Source organism: Equus quagga, chromosome 10 (genome assembly GCF_021613505.1).
Source record: "Equus quagga isolate Etosha38 chromosome 10, UCLA_HA_Equagga_1.0, whole genome shotgun sequence".
NCBI classification, from domain to species: Eukaryota; Metazoa; Chordata; class Mammalia; order Perissodactyla; family Equidae; genus Equus; species Equus quagga.
Genome location: NC_060276.1, coordinates 92,384,392 through 92,403,557, shown reverse-complemented (window position 1 = coordinate 92,403,557; position 19,166 = coordinate 92,384,392). Strand labels below are relative to the sequence as shown.

The 19,166-nt window shown below is 41.5% G+C and overlaps 1 protein-coding gene across 1 annotated transcript in view; it reads left to right on the top strand.

Annotated features, from left to right (window-relative positions):
* Positions 1–6: 6 nt before the first annotated feature.
* The window catches only part of XK (X-linked Kx blood group antigen, Kell and VPS13A binding protein), a 46,367-nt gene continuing 27,207 nt past the window's right edge, over positions 7–19,166 (top strand). Inside the window, exons 1-2 of the mRNA XM_046673984.1 lie at positions 7–238; positions 7,117–7,379. Coding sequence (XP_046529940.1) covers positions 96–238; positions 7,117–7,379 — 406 coding nt within the window. The 5' untranslated portion in view covers positions 7–95. The remainder of the gene's footprint in view (positions 239–7,116; positions 7,380–19,166) is intronic.

Below are 19,166 nucleotides of genomic sequence, written 5' to 3'. Positions count from 1 at the left end.
TCCCGGGCTCCGTGCTGGCGTCCGTGTTCCTGTTCGTGGCCGAGACGACGACGGCGCTGTACCTGAGCAGCACCTACCGCTCGGCCGGGGACGGCATGTGGCAAGCGCTGACGCTGCTGTTCTCGCTGCTGCCCTGCGCGCTAGTGCAGCTCACGCTCCTCTTCGTGCACCGCGACTTCAGCCGCGACCGCCCGCTCGTGCTGCTGCTGCACCTGCTGCAACTCGGGCCCCTCTTCAGGTGCGTGCGGCCCGGGCCCCAAGCTGCGGGCCGGGGCCTCCCCCCCCACGCCTGCCCCGGCGGAAGGGGGCGGCCTTCCGGGAGGGACAGGTGGCTGGACCAGCGGCCCGGCCCAGGCGGGCCCGCGCTGCTCCTCAGCCCCACCGCTCCGGTCACAGGAATGCGACGGAATCCTGGGAGAGTGGGGATAAAGCTGGGGCGGACCGCGTTCCTCTGAGGTCCGGCATAGGCAGTTGCCAATATTCAACCGCATCTGACCCACCAAAATGGCAATTTCGTGCGGTTCGAGCTCATAAAATACAAGCTTTTTCTGCGATCAGGTGAGCTCTGGCAGGATTGGCTTGTGTCGTGACAAACAGAGCCTTGGGAAGTGTGTTCTAAATCGCTCTTAGAGCAAAAGGATGTGCAAATGATTTAATTCGACTTAATTTATCAAACACGTGGAGTTTGCTGTGTGCCAGGCGCTGTTCTGAGGGCTTTACAAATATTTATTTAATTCTCATACAGAACTCTAGAAATCCACGCATCATTCTTTTCTCTTGGTGTGGAAACATACGGGGTTGTAGAAATGTCTTCGGTCCTGCCTAACTTATAAACATAGTCATTGAAGCTGGAACACGATGTGCCGTGAAGACAAAAGCTTGCCGTATGTTAAGAAATGAAAAACCGTTTGTGACATTTCTGGAAATTAATTTTTATTAACACAAAGCAAGTAGAAATACATGGTAATGTAGACTTTGGCTTATCTGAGGACCATGAAGAGAGTTTAAAATGTGTTGTTTTGGTATCTTTCATCCCTGTAGGGAAAGCAAAACAAAGGGTTTCTATCTGGTTTAGAAATAAGTTTATAATACTGAACTTTGGACATAGGTGATAGAGGAATTCACAGAGATAGGAAGGCCAGAGATGCACCTCAGCTGCCAGAAAATTCAGCTAGCCAGGAACCTCTCCTACCAGGAAATCTCTCTCCCTCTCTCCCTCCCCTCGCTCGTACACACACACACACACACACACACACAAAGTTCAGCAGCAAGATAGTTTACAGAGCCCTTTTATAAAATTTTGCACTTCATATTAAAGTCAACTGTCCCAGCTGACACTCGGAATACTGACTTATAGTTTATACGTAGTCAGAACAGACTTGGTGAACTAGTTTCCCAGCCTCCAGAAGCTGCAGAACCCGAGAAAGGAAGAGAAACAGGTACACTGGTGGGAGTAAGAAGTTGCTACTGATATCCTGAGAGCAAGGGAAGAGCTAGTGGGAAAGAGAGAAAGGGAGTGAGGGGAATTTTAAAAGTCCTGCAACCTGGAGCCATTTAGTCAATAGTTAGTTCTCCCTGGCCAGGTAGGCCACCGCATCCTGATTGTATTCCTGCTCAGTGAAATCAATGTGATCTGACTTTGGGCAAGGCATCATCATTTCTTAGCCTCATCTGTAAAAAGGAAACTCATTGCTCCTGATGTTTAAGTAAGGGGACAGAGAAAGGGGAACTGACATTTCTCAGATGTTTCTTGTGCTCGCTGGTTCGGTAGGCGCTTATATGCCTCAGTTTGCTGAATCCTCACCATGAAGTGGATGCAATTGCCCCCATTTTATAGATGAGAAAAATGAGACCCCCAGACCACATTCACAAGGCTTCTTAGAAATGGAGTTGGGTTAATTATGTTCCCTACGATCTGTGAAAGAAGGCAGAGGAGTGTAGAGTACATTTTCTCAGTAGTTCCATCGGAAATTTAGAAAGTTTGGTCATCTTGGCAAAATTTAAAAACACAACCTAAATAGCCATCCAGGTAAATGATAATACTCTATCATTACTGACATTTAAAATGTTTCTAAATACCAAGAATGACCCAAGACAAAGCTAATGACATACTATTATGTATAAAAACAGGATGGCACATTTAAACCTGAGCTCACGGAAATATACCAAGTCATTAAGAGTGGTAATTTCTGGATGGGGGGGTTATGGGTGATTTTAATTTTCTCCTGAGAGATATAGAAAAGTACATCATTTTCTCCTTTGTTATATACTTCTCTACGTTTCAGTCTTTACACTAAAAGTATTTTAACTTTATTAAAGAAAAAATTTGGTTCTTTGAAGAGATAGCTTCTCAGCTGTACAAAAAGTTTCAGCACCATAAAAAGACCTATTTCCAGAAAATTCTGAAAGCGTCATTATCTTCTTGGGGGAACAACAAAAGAAAACAAAAAACAAAGCAATAAACAACCCCCTTCTGTCAACGAGGACTCTCTCGTTCTAGCGTAGCTGATTTATTTCAAGGAGATATTGGACCCACGATGTTACAGCTGAGATACGCAAAATGTAGTTCCATGCCTCTTAACTTCCAGATGAAAAGAAAAGCAATTTGATGTTGTGCATCAGCATGACTTCATATCTTATTGGAAGTTCTTCCTGCTGACTCTTTGATTCTATTTTAACTCTAAGACATCAGCTTTACATAAAGATCAACATTATTTCCCCCAAACAAAGGAGAGCCCTGGTGTGTTTCTTTTCCCTCCTTATCAATTGGACTTAGTAATAGTTTGAAATTGTTTTTGGAAAATTTCGCTCTTTGGGTGGGCACTAACTAGCCAAACTCATGTTCTTTTTACATGTGATGCTGTTTTTGAATTCGTTCAGTTAAAAAAATGCAGTGCCTAACACTGTAATGGTTATGGGCTAAAGACTACAAACTAGGCTCTGCTCCTTCTATGCTTTAGGGAAGCATCGCGAGAGCACCATATTTCATTTATGTCAGTCGGATATTTAAAACTGTAGTTTCAGTTTGTATGATTGTTTCCTCATTTAAGGCTGAGTGTGAATGATATGAACATTGGATAATGTCTTGAGTTTATTTTTTTCCCTATTTGAAGGACAATCTTATTGTGAATGATAATAGATATTCTGGAAAACCAGAGGGGGGAAAATTACCTCTTAACAGTAACAATGAAATTTATCATTCTTTTGCAGTTATGTTAATTTTGTAAATTGATTGGGAGAAGGAATAAATGCAAATGAGTTACAAGTTCAAAGAATTTTCCTCTATTTTTATTTACTGGTATAATGAGGAAAAAAAGGTTCATGAAAATCTGGGTTTATAAAATAAAAGCTAAGAAGTTCCAGTAATTTTTTACAAAATGTTGTAAAATGATTCACTGTAGTATTCCTCTGTACTAAACTTTCAAAAGACTTTAAAATAATAGCTTAAATTTGAAGAGAGCAATTTTTTTTTGCTCTGTCAAGTGCTTCTTATGTCCAGTGTTTAATTCCATCCACTGTCAAACCCTGTGAGCTTAATGTCATTATCTTTTTTTTACAGTTGAGGAATTGAGGCTCAGTGAGATTATGCAAGTGGCTTTTCAAAGGTCACATGGCACTTTCTCTTTAACCAGTTTGGTTCTTGTGTAGCCTCGTAGAGCATGTGTGTCATATGAAGATAACGTGGCATATAGGAAATCGTAGTATTTCTTTTGAAAACGTATTTTTATTGACTGCCTTAGAGGGTCTCTGGCACCGTAGGTTATTTATGCTGGCACCAGTATGGATGGTTTCAGCTAAGGAATAAACTCCTTCTACTATGATGCTTGAAAATGGGACCAAGTGAAAAGAATGGATCAACCTGCTGATTATCTACATTAGGGGTCAGCAAATTATGCCCCACTGGCCAAATCCCCTCTACTGCCTGTTTTTGTAAATAAAGTTTTATTGGAACACAGCCATACTGTATTGTCTATGGCTGCTTTTGTGTTAACAGTGGCAGAGTTGAGTAGTTGCAATAGAGACAATGACCTGCAAAGCCTAAAATATTTACTCTTTGTGAGTACTTTCAGAAAGTGTGACAACGCTTCGTCTACATGATACTGAAAAACTACCTGGAATGATTTTGATGGAAATATTTAATTTACTGCTACATTTAGACAGCCTCTCAAGCAAAAAAAAAAAAAACCCAAAAAACAAAACAACAGATTTGGACTAATTGGATGAGTTTTGCAGAATTCCAGGAAGAATAGTAGTTTGTTTCTCATCAGTTTTCTTAACCAGTAATGACAAGAAGTGGAAGTCTTGGAGCCTTTCACAAATTTATTAAACACCTGCTATGTGTCAAACTCTGTGCTAAGAAAATGTATTAGTTGGGAAAAAGACTAGATTATGAGGGGGTCCACCTCTCACAGGACCACCTGTGTGATTACCTCATTCTGGGGCCTTCTTTTGTTTTCATTGGTAGACACTCAAGTTTCATCTTGTCTACAGTTCTGTAAATGCTTCCCATTTAATACAGCTCCCTCCTCAGCATCAAGAGATTTGCTTTTTCCTCTGAACCTTCATTTCATTTAGCTCTTAGCATGGGCTGGTCTTGCTTTTGTCTGTTTGTTTTCTTAGTCTTTAAAAATTCTAAGCTTGATTTTATTATTCAGGTAAAACATATTTGTTGTTAAAATGACAGAAGAGCAGAAAACAGAGAAGCACAATATAAGAATAAAAAACCTCTAATTCGACTGCTTAATGAGAACAATTCTTAACGTTTTGTATATCCTTACTAATATTTTTATAACCGTAGGCTGGTAAACTGCCTCTCGGGGAAAAAAAAGCCCTGATTTGTAGTGTTTGTTCATTTCTATGATGAAATATTCCCATCCTGGCTTATTTCAAGCTACTAGTTGTTTAACAACTGGCTCACAAAATTCCTACCGATTTAACAGTGTCTTGAGTCAGTATGAGCCAACTCAAGCACTCCACTATTTATGTGTCTCTGTGTGTATGTGTGATTTGTATATCTTTTTATATATGTAATTTTCTTTTTACAAAAAATGGAATTTTCTATATATATTCTATTGTAATTTACTCCTTTCACTTACTAAGTATAATAAACATTTTAATATATTAGATGTCTGTCTATACTATCAATTTTAAGGACTGGATAATATTTCTTTGGATACATATATTTATTTGATCATTGTTTAATCAATGATTTATTTAATCCTTGTTTTAGTTTGAGACCTTTAGGGTATTCCTAGAATTTTGCTATTACAAATTATGCTATGATTCAAATTCTTGCAGTAGGCGCTCTTTCTAAGTGAGTTAATATATGAGAAATATTTTATAAACTGAAAGTGCTATATAAATATAAGTTGTATTCATTATTTATTATCCTTACTATGTGTATGTTCAGTTTTCCCATTCAGATTGTGAGCACCTCTGACTGAGGCAGGGGTATCCAGCTGTCTTTGCATTCTCCACAGCACTTAGCAAAGTGTGGCTGCATTCATCACATATTTGAGAATAAAGACCATGGTCAGTTTATTCTGTCTTCTAGTCCTTGTTGTCGTCAGGGGCCCAAGAGTGTGAAGTTGCCAGGCCTCAAACAGTCCTCAGTCATGGATTAGAGTTTTTCCTCAGAGTAAATTCAGCTGGATCAGCTGGACTTGAAATCATAACCTGAATTTCATTATTTTCAGCTGAATAAATTGGTCCAGGCTGTTTTATATGTTTTCATGTAATATGTTGAAGTGTCCGTGACCCCACTGGACAAAGTGTAGCAGACAAACCTCTCTCTCTCACACACACACACACAAACCGCTATGTGCCTTCTTTCTCCCAGGAACAAACGAATGAAGGTAATAATCATATAATATGTCCACTTTGTACTCACCAGACAGGTTCGTGCATTTCCTCTCTTATTTCAAGTTTTATTCTTTCAAATTGTAAATGTATTCTTGTTGACGTAGTTGCCTCAGGGCGACAGTACAGTAAAATAAGTGAAGCCGTAAAATTTCTGGCAGCATTATAAGGTGGTTATAAAAATTTCCTTTAACAATTTTTAAACCTGAGGCCACGAGCATTTTTCTTATTCCTAGGAAAAAAACATTTTTTCCATATGCAGAATTTTGAACATGCAGAAGACAACTTGAAAGAACTGCATAGTGAACACCCAAGTACTTACCACGTAGATTCCACGATTAACCTTTTATTTCACACATCCATCCATCCCTCTATCGATCCATCAATCCATTTATATGTGTGTGCACTTCAAAGTAAATCGCACACATCAATATGCCTCCTCCCTCCCCACCTTCCCATGCCATTACCTAGAAAGGAAAAGCCAATTTTAAAAGCCAGGTATTCTGTCGGTCTGAAAAGGCTCCATCTCTAGCAGGCTTGAAATTCCACAAAGAAGACATAGCTGGCAGGCCTCCAGGCAGGATTGACTTTAATCATGTCCCATAAGCACCTGTGAGAGCAGAGAGATAGGTAATATATTGCAGTCTTCCAGGGGAATGCTAGATGGCAGGCTGCTCTGTGCTGGGGGATCTCCCAGCAATATCTGCTGCTTTAACTAAGGTGATTTCAGGCATCTATTGGATGTGGAAAAAATAAGTATATGTCTGTGTGTGTGTATATATATATATGTGTGTGTGTGTAAACACACATATTGTATACCCATATACTATATTATCTCCATAACAATGTGGCAAAGTAGGTACTATCTCTGCTTTATAATTGGGGGAAAGGGCTCAAGGGTTAAATGACTTGCCCAGGGCTGCACAGCTGATAGGTGTCAGGAAGGGAAAGTGAACATTTTTCTGTGGCTCTGGAGGCTGAGCCACTTCCCATCTCTAGTTGGTTTCCTTGCCTCAGTGGCCTTTAGTGTCACCTCTCAATTTGATTCACACTCGGTTCCAGTTGGCCTGCTGGAGGGCCTCAAGAGGACTGCATGCTCAGAACCGGTCCTTGGATTGGATGATTTTGGAGGAGGGGCTACAGTCCAGAGCAGCCTAGTCAAGGCTTTGAGAGTGAGGTGAAGTGTAAGCAGGGTAACTGAGAAAAGACAGAATCCTGTCTGCCTTTGATTATCGTGATTTGCTGATTTGTTTCCAGGTGTTTTGAAGTTTTCTGCATCTATTGTCAGTCAAACCACGTTGAAGAGCCTTATGTCAGCATCATCAAGAAGCGACAGATGCCAAGAAATGGCCTCTCAGAGGAGATTGAGAGGGAAGTGGGCCAAGCAGAGGGCAAGCTGTTCACCCACCGATCTGCGTTCAGCCGGGCATCGGTGATCCAGGCTTTCCTCGGCTCAGCCCCCCAGCTGACCCTGCAGCTCTATATAAGCGCCTTGCAACGGAAAGTCACTATCACAAGATGTATGTATATTTTTGATTTGTGCCTGCATTTGGGGATGGAAATGGGGAGCAAAACATAAAGTTTATTTTGTTTCAGGGGAAATTCATATGTCTGTGTTCCAGTTACCAAGCTCAAATCTTAATGAGTTAAAATAATAAGTGTTTTATTTTGCTTAGGAATCTGCAATTTGGGCAGGGCTTAAGAAGGCTCACTTGTGCCCCACTGTGTGTCAGTTGGGGTGGCTCATAGATGGGGGGGCTAGAATCCCTGGAAGCCTCATTCGCTCACATTTCTTGTGGTTGATTCTGGCTGTTGCTGGAGGCCCCAGAACTTCTCCATTTCTTCCCTCTGTGTAGGCTAGTTTGGGCTTCCTCACAGCTTGGTGGCTGCTTTCAACGGCGGGTGTCCTAAGAGCTAGGGAGGGTCGGGTCGAAGGATATCACCTTTGTGATCCAGCCGTAGAAGTCATGGGACATCACTTCTGCTGCATTTTCTTTGTTGAAGCACTCAGGAGTCCTGTCGAGGTTCAAGGGAAGGGGAGGGGAGGAAATTCTGACTCTTGTTGGGGAATGGCAAAGTTCTAGAAGTTCACTGCTGTGACCAGTTTGCAAAATACAGCTTTCTGTAGGCTGAAAATATAGCTGCCAGAGGCTGGGCCTCTTCAGATTTTGCCTCTGTCATCCGGTGATCATTCTCAACCATCTGAGACAGTTGGTTGTACCAGCTCCTTTGTGGTGAATGATGGAATCAAGAGCACTCTCCTGCCTTCTTAAAGTCCGAATGGGTATCTCAGCTTTTAAATGAACAGAGTTCTCTAACCTTTGGGCCATTCTCACGCCATCAAATGGAGGGCAGGTTTTGGATAAACCTGATTTCAAAAAAACCTCTACATGCATTGGACACAAGTGAAAACTTTTCATATGAAAAGAGGAAATCACCCCTCCCAAATATTAATATTGTGGGCAAATAAAAACCAGGTATTCTGGTAAGTTATACTATATAGATAAGCAAAAATGAGTTAAAAGCCTTAAGTTGAAGAAAATGCATATTTAACATAACACTGAAATTGGAATTTTTTAAAATAAATCACTCTTATTAATTCCCCTTCCTGCAGGATTATCCTCTTTCCGCCTATATTCTTGGCTGAATGGTAAAATGTCTTAATTTACGGCTAAGTCACAGGGTATTTGCGTGTCACAGCTGTCTCCCTTATCCAGGTTACCTCAGAGTGACTATGATTCTTAAGGTACATCAGGACCTTGAGATGAAGTCTTAAATCTTGGTGGATTAACATTTATGTGAAAATGTCTGCCACAGTCCCAGGCAGACAGTAGCTGCTCAATAAATATAGCAGCATCCTTGTTCTCTAGGACTTCTAAGTGGAATGGGCATTGACCAAGGTGAGTCCTCTACATGCCACTATCCCCTTGCCCCAGTCCATTGTTTTCCCATATGGCCGGGACACAGTGAGAGACCAGATATAGCAACAGCCTGTTTGATTTTTATAAGTAAATCCAATGTATTCTTTCCTCAAGTTTTTGAAAACAAAGATTGTTTTGTAGTTCAGAGGTTGGCAAACGACAGCCCATGGGCTCAATCAGATACTACCTGTTTTTGTGAAATTTTATTAGAACCCAGCCTGCCCTTTTATTCACCTATTGTCTATGTCTGCTTTTTTTTGTTTTGAGCAGAGTTGAGTAGTTGCAACAGAGAATGCATGGTCCACAAAGCCTAAAATATTTACTGTCTGACTCTTTACAGAAAAGTTTGCCAACCCTCATTATAGTTTTTCCAACAGAATTCTTTTCAGGAAAATAAAACCTGTCTCATAAAATGTCAGTGTCACCAAGAATATCTGTGAGATGTCCCCCAAGAACTTGGAAAAATATAAGTCCTCTGAGAGTTAAACAATAAATCAAATATATGTGGAGAAAGAAAATGGGCATGGTCCTCTTAAAAATATAGATGGCTGCCATTTGTGCATGTCTTCACTAACCCTAATCGCTGCCCTAATATATCTGGGGAAGGAATCCCTTCCTCAGACGGGGAGAGGCAGGTTAAATTGGAGCACAGGCTGGGGTGTGTCACAGAGGCAAACATTGATAGTGTCTATCACATGATTAGGAATGCATTTGATGCAAGGGACGAACACTTGACTATAAGGTTAAACAACCCAGGGTTTGTTTTGCTTATCTAACAAGAAATTGGAGAGAGGCAGTTGCTGGCATTACTTTAGCTGCTCACAATGGCCAAGTTTATGACCCTGCAATTCTTTCGGCCTTTCTCTTGGGTTGCTACTGCAGCATCAACCATCATAGCTGCGTTCAAGGTAGGAAGAAGGGGTGAAGGCAGAAGGGTGAGTGTATTTTTCCTTTAATTAGTAAGTAAAAGCTTTCCCAGAAACCTCCCTAATAGACTTTATTTAGGTTTCATTGACCAGAACTGGTTACATGGTCACCTAGATGCAAGAAATGCTAGGACAGCCGAGCGTAAGAATGATTGCCCCATTGGCTTAGACCAGTATTCCTCAAACTTCCCTGATGACGGTTAGAGTCACCTCGGGGCCAGCGGGGGTCGGGTGGCTTGTTGAAAATTTACAGATTACCAGGCCTTATCCCTGAAAATTGTGATTTGTCAGGTCTGGGCTAGGAGCCCAAGATGTCTTTTTATTTTATTTCTCTTTTGTGTTTTAAACAAGTGCTCTGGGTGATTTTTATCATCAGCAAAGTTTGGGAACACCGCATTTAGACTAGTCATGAGCTGCCTAGGGTTAGGCCCATTGCCACCCAGAACAAAATCATGTTTTCTTAAGATATAAGGGCAAGAATGGATATTAAATAGGCAGCTACCTGTATCTGCCATACCATGTAAACAAGGTCCAGACCAATAGAAATGTCCATTCTTGACAGGAGAAGGACATAAAGTCCATCAGAACCTGACCCTATTCAACATTCAAAGTATATAACCTCCTCTCTCTGATTCTGTGCTCAGTGAGCAAACATTGATGAATTTGGCCTCAGCAGAGCTTGGCCTCAGGGAGAGAAGTTGGAGCCAGCCACAGGGTCCACTGGAGAGGTTTTTTTAAATTGCAGTATAATTCATATAACATAAAATTCACCCTTTTTAAGTGTACAATTCAGTGGATTTTAGGATACTCGCAATGTTGTGCAATCATCACCACTATCTAATTTTAGAATATTTTCATTACATTGAAAAGAAATCTCATAGTCATTAGCAATCATTCCTCATTTCCCCTCCCCCAGGCCCTGGTGATCACTAATCTACTTTCTGTCTCTATGGATTTGCCTATTCTACTATTTCATTTAATTGGAATCATACACTATTGGAGAGTTATTTATCATAGTCAGTGAATAATGGACACTGATTATGAGCTTTAGTCTTAGGAGAGTTTGACCATCCTGAGACTTCCAGGGTCTAGTCAGCTCTCAGCAGGGGCATGATCAAGTCTGTGGACCTTGGAGGATGCACTGGACTGAGACCCAGGTGAGCACACCGAGGTACTATGCTCCGTGAAGGCCCCTGCAGCCTGCCATTTGGCCTGCCCAGATCTCAAAATGCCCTTCTCTCTTCCACTCAAGGTGGTAATATTGATAGTAATAATAACTGTTGCTCAAACCCTTGATTAGTGCCAGGCACCGTGATTGGTATTGTTATGTTCATTTTCACAGCATCCCTGTGAGGTAGATAAGATTATCTCCATCTTACTGAAGAGGGAAATGGTACTCATTGTCCACCAGAGGAGGGAGAATTTGGGATTAGATTTATGTGAACTTAGTCATAAATGTGATGAATAGTTATTGAATATGTTCTGTGTTCCTGACCCTCTGCTGGGCTCTGAGGATAAAGTGGTGAATAAAGTGGACAGGCCCCTGTCCTTTTGGAAGAGGATAGACAAACATGAAACAAATAATTAGTCGTATATTGATTTTATTTCAGGCAAGTCCTGCAAAGTGAAAGTCCTGTGTGAGGGTATATTGGGAGAATCTAACCAAGTCTGGGAGATGACGGAAAAATTCCCAGAGGAACTTAAGTTTAAACTAAAACCTGATAAATGAGGAGGAGGAGTAAAGTCAAGGTAAAGCAGGGAAGAGCTTTTATCCCAGTATTATTTCAAACTTTACCCCTGAGACAGTGGGAAGGCATTGATGAGTGTTAAACAACACTGTGTCACAATCAGGTTTAGTTGTAGAAACTGATTACTCTGCAAAATGGATTGGAAGGGAGTGAGGAGAGAAACAGGGAGGCCAGTCAGTGGGCTGCCACAGTTTTCAAGATGAGGATGGTAATGGCTTGGGCTGGAATAGTAAGAGTGGATTATTGGAGCAATATTAATGATATAAAAGTGGAACGATATAATGATTAATTGAATGAGAAAGTGAGGCAGAGACGTCAAAAATGGTTCCCAGGTTCCTGATATGGGCAGTTGTAGCCATGAATCCCCATTTGTGTTGGTGAAGCATCCTGGAGAAGGGACAGGTTTGTGAGGTATGTTTTTGCTTTCAATTTCAGACTTTTTCTTTAAATGAACATGTTTTAAAGATTCTATTTAACTTATTAGGGAACCGGCAGATGTTATAACCAACTCAAAAGAGAATCCAAAGAACAGACATAGGGATAAAGGCTTTACATGAAGATCGAGGAGTGATGGGGAAACCATAAAGGAATATGCATAAGAGGAATTATCGTCAGGTTGATTTCACTTATACCCCGCCTCATTCCAGAAAAGGACTTGAGAAGGGGATTATTAGCTAGTGCTGTGTTACTCTGTGGAGCATGTCCTTCTGTCCTTTCTTGTGGATACCAGGAAATTAAATAGTAATAGTGTGCAAAACCTACTCTCTGGCCTAAGACAGGCAATTCAAGAAGTTCTTAATGATTATTACTAATGAATTGATTTATTTATAAATTACTCCATTATAAACATATTTATTAATCTCATTCTCAGGTGAAAAACCTAACCTGTTTATGATCATATATTTGATAAGAGTAACAAAGAGTTATCAGTGGCTGAATACATGTTTTAAGATGTATAATATATTCTATGTAAATTCTGTCCCAAATAATAGACTCAAAAGCACATATAATTCTTATAAACACTTTCATGTGCTATGTTAAGTTAAAAAAAGTCACATAAAGTGTTGTAAAAAACCTCTCCCCTATGAGTGTCAACATCTGAGAATGTCACCTACTCATAGGATCCTCCAGGGCCACCCTGTGCAGCCTCCTGGCCTGTCAAAGAGGGCTGGTCACAGGCTGCCCAGCCGGCTTCAACAATGGGATCAGAGGACCTGGGTTGGCTGTCCCAGTTCACCACTTTCTGGCTATGTGATCTTGGACATTCATCTGTTTCCTCTGACCAGCAGTTTCCTCATGAGTCAAATGGGGATAATAAGAGTTCCTCCATCTTCGGGTTTTCCCAAAGATTAAGTCAACACATGTCAGTAAACTGCTGTGTGACACACAGTGTGCCCTTAAAAAATAGCTGCATGTATCTCCCTCCTTGTAGACAAGATATTTAGGTGTGCTTCCCCATGTGCCGCTGGGCCTGGTTCTCAGGTGGTTGCTGGATGTTTAGGCCACTTTGTGGAGAGACAGAAGAGTGCCATCAGAGGAAGAAGGCAGAGGTGCATCCAGGAAGCAGACAGTCCTCACCCTGGTTTCCTCTCTGCTCCCCTCTGCCTGGTGACTCACCGTCTCTCTGCCTCCTTCCACCATTTATTAAAGCCTGGAGCTGGCTCCGCCTTTGCCTACTTCACTGGAGGGTCCTGAGAATAAGTGTTGGGTTATGCTTAGAGCTTGTTGGAATATGTGCCTGTATAAATCCAAGAAACTTTTCTTGCCGCATAATGCCATCCTACCAGATATTTACAGAAGCCTGGTTGTCAAATGTCCACCCCACAGATTTGTGCTTTGTTCTAGAGAGCCATGAAGCCCTCCCAGCCTTAGCCAAGTTCAGCTGTTCAAGATCTTCTGTGCATGTGAGTCGGGAGCAGGCCTCTCCCCAGCAACTGCAGGTGGAGAGTCACCTTCAGCTGATCACATGAAAGCACCAGCTTTGCCACCCCATCTCTGAAGTGGGGTATCTTTGTGTCTAGGGCATGGTTTCTCATATTCCAGTGTCCTTCAGCAAACAGGGAGTGCCTCCAGTGTGGGCAGTGCCAGGGAATCAGTCATTATACTAAGATCTTGATATGTTGGTTGATTAAATAGCTGTCCCACATTAAAAAAAAGAACAGCTGTGGATTTTGGCTTATGGCTATGGTTCCTTCTAGAAGTAAACATCGACTCCTGGATACTTCTCTGGAAGGCACACCTGAGGAATTAAAGGCCGGAGAAGCCATAGGAGGTGGATACACCATGTCGAGTTAGCAGGTCTTTGTGGTCAGGTGTCGTCTTACAGTCCATGCAGTAGTAGAAACTAATGGTCACTGTGACACCTGTAGGGAGCCAGGCTTCCTGGGCTCCTTCAGACTCTCTGATGTCCCAGGTGGAGTTTGGAGGTTGAGCTTTAATGACCTCGTGTTGGCAAGTCCTCGGCAGAGTCACACGGATGTGGGAGAAGGAGGCAGAGCAATACTGCCATCCCTTTAGGAATTGTGCTCCAGCTGTGCTTGTGGATTTCACAGGAAGCAGGGGGCCACAGTGAGGATAGCATCGGTCTAAATGCGGCACCTTGCCAAATCCCCCTCCTACACGTGCACAGGGGTCCCACACTCAGGGGAGGAAGGTAGGCGGAGAGTGAGAATCACTGCCCTTGGGAAAGGATGAGCTGCCCAAGTTTAGACTTTTTGTGCGTTTCGAAAAGATGCATAGGGGGATGGTGAGGAAGGATTTGCTCTAGCTTGGGCCCTGCGGAGAAGACACCATGCGAAAACTAAAACTGGAGTGAGTAGGGACAGGGGCTGGGGAGGGTGTGGGTTCCAAACCAGGCCTGTGATCAAAAGCAGTGTCAGGGGCGGGCACATGACCACAAGACACAGGTCAACACAGGAGGAAACATCACGTATGAGAAGAGATGAACCCAAGAGTCGAGCCTGAGGGAAACTTGGAGGGTAATGTTGGTTTGATGTTGGTGTGAACCCACGCCTTGAAACTAGGCTGGCCTCCCACTGAAAGCAATCTCTGGAGACAGGCATTTTGAAGGCCCAGGCTCCCCTCGTCCCTGAATCTGATAAATCCTGCAGGATGTGGCCAGAGGGAGACTGCCTGACTCTTTAGAAAGGGCCTTTGGACCCTCAAAATAGGATTAAAAATGAGGGACCTGGGGCTGGCCCCGTGGCCGAGTGGTTAAGTTCGCGCGCTCCGCTGCAGGCGGCCCAGTGTTTCGTTGGTTCGAATCCTGGGCGCGGACATGGCACTGCTCATCAAGCCACGCTGAGGCAGCGTCCCACATGCCACAACTAGAAGGACCCACAATGAAGAATATACAACTATGTACTGGGGGGCTTTGGGGAGAAAAAGGAAAAAATAAAATCTTAAAAAAAAAAAAAATGAGGGACCTTCTATTCACCTCTAATACATTATTTCCTAAAGCACAGATTGCAAAATGGCAGCTTACAGACCTAATCTGGACAGCAGATGGGTTTGTCAGTCCTACATAGACATCTTAAAAGAAGATTAATAAGCTACTTACATTTAAGAACTTTTTACCTGAGTATCTGGATTTGGGGCTTCTCTTGTGAAATCAAAATATCTGGGCATCCATGTGGTTCCAGTCAACTGAAGATACAGGGTGCTGCCCCATTAAGATCGGGCCTCTGGTTTTCCACTCCTCTCTTTTGGATCTCATGTCTGACCCACTTCACTCACTTATAATAACTGTCTGGCCACTATAGATACTTGAATTTGTTACTCCCACACAAATTAATTCTAAGTTAACAGTGTTCAGAGCGATCAATTGTCTCATTTAATGACAGAATATAGTGCAGTGCTTCTCAAACTATCTTTGGTATAGGGCCAGTATTATCTGTTTTCCTTGTTCTCATTCCTTATGAACTGATATGAGGTCCTATTGTGTATGACTAGTATACAGCTCACATTTGACTCATCACTTGAGTGCAACACCACCAGGACTAGTATAGACCCTGGTCAGTGGATGAACCCACTCACTTAAATATTGGGGCAAAGCCATATTGCTATAAATCTTCCTAAATGCTGACTCCCAATTTTCATTCTTGTAACTGACCAGTAACAAACAGTTCTTTGACCAATACCAGTTCATGACCCACAGTTCAAATGATTGGGATAATGAATTTGTTCTATTTTATTTCATTCTTTTAGGAGTATGGGTTTAAATCTAAGGACTGCATTTGGTGTTTTGTTTAGCGTTTCTCCTCCAGAGTCCCTCATGAACACAGAAGACTGGTCTTTCTTATTTAGGGTTCTCGAGTCACTGTGGGGAAAATACCTCTGAACTTCTTTTGTTAAAGCAAAATCTGCTAAAGGGACCCAGTGGGCAGCAGGGGGCAGGTTGGATACCATGGTTGTGAGAGATTTGGGTCCTGAAATAGAAGGATGGATGAAAGGCATTCACCAACTTGACTGTGGAAGAGAGTCTTCAGCATATATTGGGACAAAATAGTGAAAGAAGAGGGAGGAAAACTGGATTCTGGTCTCCTGTAAGTGTGGTTTACTTGGGGCACGTCACCTTCTGTGGTTGTAAAATGAGGAAGTTGGACTAAATTATTTCAGATGTTGGCTTGAAGTGTTATAATTACCAGTCTACGATCTTTTCCTAAGAAAAGATCTCTACTGAAAGTGAGTAAGTGGAACTCAGAGGACAGGGATTATTTTTTAGGGTCTCCATTTTTCAGCTGAGGCCACTTTGGCCCAGAGACGGTAATCAGCTCTCCCGAGGTCACATGCCCGTGGGTAGAACAGCAAATGTGAGGTCCTGTTCTTGTACCTGTTGTTGAGGCCCCTCCTCTCCTAGATCCTGAGAAATGGGCGGGCTCTGTACAGAAAGCATTTAATGCTCTCTTCTGGGAAAAAGAAGCTAAATTCTTCAATGCAGAGATGTGAGAGTCTTGGATTTCTAGGAAAGCACTCTCAACAACTCACTCTCAAGAACTTTCACTGTGTTTTATTTGGAGGCCAGACACGTTAGGACCAAAGGACTGATTTTATAGAAGAGGTCTTTGGCCTTTGCAAACCTGGGTCTTGTTCCACTGGACATTGTGATAGCCGTGTCATTAACCCATCTCCTTCTCAAATAAGGTGTTCTTGAAATTCTGACTCTGTCCACTGACCTGGTCTCAAAGGTGATTATGTGGTGACATCAAGAAGCCTGTGTTCAAGAGCATATTCATTGAAGTACCTGAGTTACTGTCTTTTTCCACAGAGTGCTGCTCTTCTGTCGCTGACTGTAGGGCCTTCAGAAAAAGCATCAGAGTAGATAGTAAACCATGTGGAGATGGCAGAGACTGCAAATGCCCGTGAGTCACTTATGACTTGTGATAATTTTCACAAGTGAAAAATCTGGCGGGAGTGCACAATGAAAATAATACAACTGAGGAGGAAATTTTTTCTGACATGCGAAATAGGATAATAAAGCCAATCCAAAAGAAGAGTTTTGGAGAAAAATATATAAGCATAATGATTAAACCTATTTTCAAAGAAGTCAGGAGTAGATTTTAAACATCTATATTTTGATAAAGATCCGTAGAAAGGTTTGGTGCACATCCTCATTTGAAAAGCACTGGTCTAGAAGTTGCTAGTAAAATTTAAAAAGGAAAGTTGTGTCCAACTATTTTTTAAAAATTACTGAAATTATGACTGATAACACTATAATTTTGTTGCCTAATATGATCAGGGGAAGCACCAGCAGGACTCTGATAATTATAAACATTTAATAGACAGTAAGGGTGCTGACAAATCTCCAGGAACTTTGCATGTAGCATAGAACTTCTGAAATATTGAAATGAAATATTTTACCTATTCAAATTTAATCTAGGGAAGGCTGAATACCTCTTTTGATTTGACTTTTTCTCATGCAACGAATGAATGCTAACATAGCAATTAGAGCTAATTTTGTCTAACACCTCTCTTTTTATGAGGTGAAAGAATAAATCTTTTTTTACTCTCTAGGGGCCTCTGGCAAATCTCAAAGACAGTTTTAAGTGCAAAAGGTGTTGTGAAGTTTTATTTCATTTTTAATTGTGGGTTCAATGTTGGCAGGCAAAATTTAAAAGTTTCTGGGAGATTTTGAGAATTAAGATAGGAACCTGGGTACCTGAGTAAGTGAAGATTGTAGCTTGAGTATTCATTAATTAAAGTGACAATACAATATTTAAATAAACATACAAAAATCATTAACACATTTGTAAATGCAAGACTTATGTTTTCTTTTATTTTAAAGAGACTAATCAAGGGCGTGGTGAAGTCATCACATAGTGTTCTCATGGTGAGATCTAGAATACCCGCTGTTTGAACTAATTACATAGAAGGTGAGGTGGGAGCCGGAATGATGACCCTGAAAATATTCGGGTTCTAACCCCCCAAACCTGTGAATGTTACTTTACATGGCAAAAGGCCTTTGCAGATAAAGAGACTGAGATCGGGAGAGCAGTGTGGATTACCCGGGTGGGCCCTCAATGTAATCAGCAGTGTCCTTATAAGAGAGAAGCAGAAGGAGATTTGACTACAAGAGGAAGAAGACAATGTGAGGACTGAAGCAAGATGCTACACTGCTGGCTTTGCAGCTGGAGGAAGGGACCACCAGCCCAAGAATGCGAGGAATGCAGCTCCAGCAGCTAGAAAAGGCAAGAAAGGGGATTCCTCTCTAGGGCTTCTGGAGGGAGCATTGACCTGTTGACACCTTGATTTTAGCCCAGTGAAACTGATTTTGGACTTCTGACTTCCAGAACTGTCAGAGAATAAATGTGTGTTGTTTTAAGCTGCCAAGTTTGTGGTAATTTGTAGGGGAAGCCATAGGAAATGAATACAGATGCGGAGTAACCTTTTACAACCTCTTATTAGGAGCAGACCAGTATCCAAGCAAACGTCTTCATTTTCACAGAGAACAAATAAATTCTAGGTTTGCTTAAATGTAATATTTGATTCTAAAGGACCCACAATCTCTTTTTGACAGTCTTACAAGTTACAAAACCCTTCAAAACTGAGCCAGATTTGGTAAAGTTTTAATACAAATTTGTGTCCCTTTTCAGATTCTCTTTCCACAAACCTGCAGCTTTCTCAAGTCATTCAGGTTTTTTTTTCCTCTTTCCCATTCTGGAACAAGTCATTTTACTTCAGGACAGAAACATTCTCTTTTTTGCCCTTAATTTAAAAAAAAAGTCTCTTTATCTTGAGACACTTAATAGAGTCTCATTCATGTAGAGTCTCATTCAAATATGTTAATTATAACTTTTAAGCGCTCACTTGTATTTCACGGAGAAAACTAGGGGGTGGATAATTGTGAATTTCTGTCATTTTAGCAGAGCTCATGAATACACTCAGCCCAGCTTTATTCAGCCATACAGTTCCCTCATGCAGTTTTACAACATGGCAGAAATGAACATATTTATTACAAACCCAAAAATATAACCTCTTTGTAGTGTATACAATAGGAAGCAAAAGTATGTAAACTGAAATTATGCTTAGGAGTCAATGTTTTAGTATTCTATCTTACTTAGAAATGATCATGCGATCCATTCAACGTCTATTAATTATCTCGTTATAATACTAGTTCAAGGTCTTGTTATCTAAAGATTTTGGAAATGCTCTTCAAGGTGACGTACCACGAAACCTCATTACTGTGGAAATACAAGTTCATCAGAACAGTGATT